Consider the following 5,467-nt stretch of genomic DNA (forward strand, 5'->3'; position numbering starts at 1 on the left):
CACTTTATGTTATAAATGTATTCACAAATCTGCCCCTTCCTATCTCTGTGGCTGCCTTCACGTCTACACCCCATCTCGCTCTCCACGATCGGCTTCGGACCCACTCTGTTTACGCATACCCAGATTCAAACACTCCACTGTCGGCCGCCGTTCTTTATCTGTCTATGGGCCTTGCTTTTGGAATGAACTTCCTCTTTCTCTACGTCAGGTCTTCACACTCTCTTTCAAGTCTGGCCTTAAAACCCACCTTTTTCCTAGATAGCTTCTCAAGTTCAGAGTTATGTATGTATGTGAACGACTGGTTTGAAAGCGCTTTGATTTGTCTCTGCACGAAATTCAGCGCTATATAAATACTAATTGTTATTATCATGAAATAGCCGTGACAAGTAAGAAAAGAAAAAAACACAACGAAAAGTGATATTAGGAGATACAACGTTCAGTCGCACAAATACATTAAATCATTTTCCATCTGTCCATTTACACATAGACATAAGTATGCGCACGCTCGCTCACACTTTTGAAGTCACACACACACACACACACACACACACACACACACACACACACACACACACACACACACACACACACACACGTACGCGCCTACACACACATATACACACACCACAAACACACACATATGCACGTATGTACACACACACACACACACACACACACACACACACACACACACACACACACACACAAACACTGAGAGAGAGAGAGAGGTCACACTATTATCTCCACAAATGAAATCATTGTGTGGCGCACATGACAACTTGTTTTCCACAAAGAACGCATCTGTACATTAATTAATGATATAAATGGAAATAAAAGATAATTCAAAACCTGCAATTTACAGAACCAAAAACAACCGCAGTCACAGAACTAATTAAGTCATTGATTAGACCAGTCCTCTCTCTTAGTCTGTTTGTCCTTTCATGAACACCACGCCCACCCCCTAACCCCCGCGCGCCCACCCCTCACTCACCCAGCCATCATCACTCACAATAGTTCTCTTTGTGTCTTACGTAGAATCATGTGGGGCTTTCTGTGTGTTTGTGTTCAAACTTCGCAGATCGATTGATTATGGCAGTGTGTGTGTGTGTGTGTGTGTGTGTGTGTGTGTGTGTGTGTGTGTGTGTGTGTGTGTGTGTGTGTGTGTGTGTGTGTGTGTGTGTGTGTGCACGCATGCACGTGTGTGCGAGTGTGTGTGCATGCTTGTATGTGTGTGTTGTGTGTTGATGTGTGTGCGCACGCATGTGTGTCTGTTTGTTGATGTGTATGTGTGCATGTATTATATATGTGTGTGTGTGTGTGTGTGTGTGTGTGTGTGTGTGTGTGTGTGTGCATGCATGTATGTGTGTGTGTGTGTGTGTGTGTGTGTGCGCGTGTGCGTTCATGTGTGTATGTGCATGTTATATGCGTTTGTATGGGCGTGCTTGAGTATGTGTATTTATGTGTGTGTGTGTATGCATGTGAGTGTTTATGTGTATGTGTGGGTTTGTGTGCGCGCACGCGCATGCGTGTATGTGTGTAAGTGTGTGCGATGTTTGTATGGGCGTGTGAATCTCTCTCTCTCTCTCTCTCTCTCTCTCTCTCTGTGTGTGTGTGTGTGTGTGTGCTTGTTTGTATGTGAGAGAGAGAGGTTAATAAAATGAATGCCGCTGCTTTCAAGGCACTCTGCAACACCCTGTTGAGAGGAAACGCTCGTGCTTTCACCTCAACGGATTTTTTTCGTCTTTGCCTTGTTCGTTGTCAAAAAAAAACGTTTTCTGATTTTTTGCTGTGCCTATACTTGTTTGCCAGTCAACGCTTGGGTTATAACAGCCTGATTTGAGCTGACCACTTATGCTTTACATACATTTCTGACCTCTCCTACATCCTTTTCAAATCCCGCGGAATAAGGCGCAAAGCTACATGATTTATGAGGCATTTTATTAGTTTCCATTGCATCTCTATTTACGGTATATTTCTTAGTATATTTTGTTTCCTTAATTAAATTTTCTTCCTGTTCTTTGAACCATTTTCAGGGTACTACTTTGGGAAATCACTGGATTGTATCTTTTCTCAGTATTATTTAGAGTATCACTGAACTATGATTGGTGTCTCTAGATGACGGGTGCCATAGCCGAATGGTTAAAGCGTTGGACTTTCGATCTGAGGGTCCCGGGTTCGAATCACGGTGACGGCGCCTGGTGGGTAAAGGGTGGAGATTTTTACGATCTCCCAGGTCAACATATGTGCAGACCTGCCAGTGCCTGAACCCCTTTCGTGTGTATAAGCAAGCAGAAGATCAAATACGCACGTTAAAGATCCTGTAATCCACGTCAGCGTTCGGTGGGTTATGGAAACAAGAACATACCCAGCATGCACACCCCCGAAAGCGGAGTATGGCTGCCTACATGGCGGGGTAAAAACGGTCATACACGTAAAAAGCCCACTCGCGTATACGAGTGAACGTGGGAGTTGAAGCCCACGAATGCAGAAGAAGAGGAAGAAGAAGGTGTCTCTGGATCACTTGCCATTGGGGAGGATTGTTCACTGCCAGTGCCTAGCTTTCTTAGGAGGCCATACAGGACGTAACTGCAGTGATGTCAGGCATGGAAATGGCCCAGAGAAAATTCAAGTGGCCCCCCAATTGCAGCCTCAGAAGCATTTTTCAATTTCACGTTTCCCTTTTTAATCTTTATTAAATTATTTTGAAATAAAGAAAGAATTGTTTAGTGCCCAGAGAAAATTCAAGTGGCCCCACTATCGGACCATCAGAAGGATTTTTCAATTTTACGTTTCCCCCCTTTTTTTTTTATCTTTATCAAATTATTTTGAAATAACGAAAGAATTGTTCAGTTGATTGATTGATTGATGTGGATACTTCTATAGCGCCTATCCTCGGTCAGAGACCAAGCTCTAAGCGCTTTACATACACGGGGACATTTGCACCACAGGCTGCCTACCTGGGTAGAGACGACTGACGGCTGCCACTGGGCGCTCATCATTCGTTTCCTGTGTCATTCAATCAGATTTCAGACGCACACACATAGACACTCAGACAGACATGTAACATTTTACGTGTATGACCTTTTTTTTTATTTACCCCGCCATGTAGGCAGCCATATTCCGTTTTCAGGGATGTGCATGCTGGGTATATTCTTGTGTCCATAACCCACCGAACGCTGGATTACAGGATCTTTAACGTGCGTATTTATCTTCTGCGTGCGCATACAGACGAAGGGGGTTCAGGCACTAGCAGGTCTGCACATATGTTGACCTGGGAGATCGGAAAAATCTCCATCCTTTACCCATCATGTGCACCGAGATTCGAACCCAGGACCCTCAGATTGAAAGTCCAGCGCTTTAACCATTCGGCTATTGCACCCGTTGTTACCTGCCCTTGTTTTCTTTCTCAATCAGATTTTGTACGAACTTAATTTGGTCAGCCAGTGGCGGATAGCATCTCTTTTGAGATCCAAGTGAAGGGTTCGATACACAACACTTATCCTGTGTGAGTTTTTGATTGCCTGACAATGCTCCACTTATAACAGCTGAGTTGAGCTGAACTGACCACTCGTGTTTGGCATACAAAAGTAACCTCCCTTCCGTCCTTTTCCGGTTCTCCAAGCATTTGGTGCAAAGATGAATCATTTACTAGGTATACCATTAGTTACTGTTATTTCTTTTTCACAATACATATGTTCTGTTCTCATCCTATTTTTACTTCCTCGTTCTTTGGCTGTTTTGGGGGAAGTCATAGGATTGTAACGTTTGCCCACGATGACTGAGAACGCTGCCAAACTAATATTTGGTGACTCTGGGTCACTTGCTACAGGGGATGATTGTTCACTGCAAATGCCAAGATATCTGAGGAATTCGTAAGAGACCAAACAGCAGTCATATCAGGCTTACAACTGCTTGTCTCAAACAGAGAATTCAAGTGCCAACCAAAGGCCCCTTCCTCTCCTAAAAATGCAGTCTTCGAAGGATTGCCATTTTGCATTAATTTCCCATTTCGATATTTGTAAAAATTATTTCCAGTGACAAAAGCATTGTTTAGTTATCACCCGCAATTGCTTTCATCTATGATCATGTCATATGGGGAAAAAAATGTAATGCATTTTTTCAGGTCACCGATGGACGTAGTTTCTGTGTTTCCGGATTCCCAGAATGACTCCATCACAGGAGAGTATAGTACCAGACCCTCAGAAGAGATACCATTGGACTCCATTCCACTTTACAACATCGCCAATTACCTGTTCTCCATCTGTTGCCCCATCATCATTTTCCTGGGACTCTTCGGAAACGTCATGACCATCGTCATTATGCACAGAATGACGTCAGGTGACACTGTCATCAATTATTACTTCACTGCCATGGCTGTCATGGACCTGATCGTTCTGTTTTTTTCGTTCTTTACAGAATGGGTATTTTTCACTTTCCACTATCGCCTGCAGGATTCAAGCAGTGTTGCCTGCAAACTTATCATCTGGATGTACACGGGGTCTGGGACTGTGAGTTGTTGGTATCTGGTGTGTTTAACCCTTCACAGGGCGATGTCTGTAGTGTGGCCACACCGTGTCAACGTGCTCTGCTCGCGTCGTGCAGTCCTGGGTCTTATTACCGGAATCGGTCTGTTCTTTGCTGCTCTTTATGCACACTACCTCTTCGGCATGGACCTGGTTTCTTCAGACGGTGATACCAGTTATCGATGCTCGATGAAAGCAGGAAACTATATTAGCTTTGTCTCCGGTGTGTTCACTTACATCGAACTTACGATTTATTCTGTGCTCCCGTTCCTTTGTCTTGTGCTCGGAAATTGTGTGCTGGTCAGGAAATTGTTTCATTCGGTGAAAGACATTCGTGAAAAGTTGAATCAAGGGAACAGTGAACAGATCTTGGCGCGTCAAAGAACGGCCAATTCTGTGACTGTGACCGTTATTGTAGTGTCCATCGCCTTCATCGTTTTGACCTTACCAGTGTCTATCAACTACATCCTGTCTTATTTCGCTTATGAGTACAGGGAGGTTTCTGGTTACGAGTACGCCAAGGCTCACCTTACCTACACCGTCTGCTATCTGCTAGCCGATTCTAACAGTGCCATCAATTTTTACCTGTACTGTCTGACAGGGCGGAGGTTCAGGGAGGAGTTCTTCAGGGTCATCCGCTGTGGGAGGGTCACAAAATGACGTGTCAGTTCACTGCAGATGGAAGGGGGTGGGGTCGGGTGGTGGTATACTGTAGCAAACAAATACGTGAAGGAAAGAAAGATGGTTGAAAATGATCACAATAGAAACAACTGGAAAAAAAAGAAGGAAAAAAAAAAAAAAAAAAACAAAAAAATATTGACAATGATTTTGATGACAACTGCAACAAAAACAACAACAACAATACTAATGATATACTACTACACCTACTGCAACAACAACCACAGCAGCAACAACCACTATTTTTATAATAATAATAATAATAA

At 43.6% G+C, this 5,467-nt stretch overlaps 1 protein-coding gene across 1 annotated transcript; it reads left to right on the top strand.

Annotated features, from left to right (window-relative positions):
• The first annotated feature begins 1,718 nt into the window (after positions 1-1,718).
• On the top strand, positions 1,719-5,183 carry LOC143277783 (C-C chemokine receptor type 7-like). Its single transcript, XM_076582686.1, has 2 exons — positions 1,719-1,750; positions 4,124-5,183. Exon 2 carries the CDS (start codon positions 4,131-4,133, stop codon positions 5,181-5,183), a length of 1,053 nt encoding a protein of 350 aa, XP_076438801.1. The 5' UTR covers positions 1,719-1,750; positions 4,124-4,130.
• Positions 5,184-5,467: the final 284 nt, after the last annotated feature.

The sequence above is a fragment of the Babylonia areolata genome, chromosome 35, assembly GCF_041734735.1.
Source record: "Babylonia areolata isolate BAREFJ2019XMU chromosome 35, ASM4173473v1, whole genome shotgun sequence".
Classification (NCBI taxonomy): domain Eukaryota; kingdom Metazoa; phylum Mollusca; class Gastropoda; order Neogastropoda; family Buccinidae; genus Babylonia; species Babylonia areolata.

Coding starts and splice junctions, on each gene's coding strand:
- LOC143277783 (XM_076582686.1), top strand. CDS start 4,131: ATGGACGTAGTTTCTGTGTTTCCGGATTCCCAGAATGACTCCATCACA.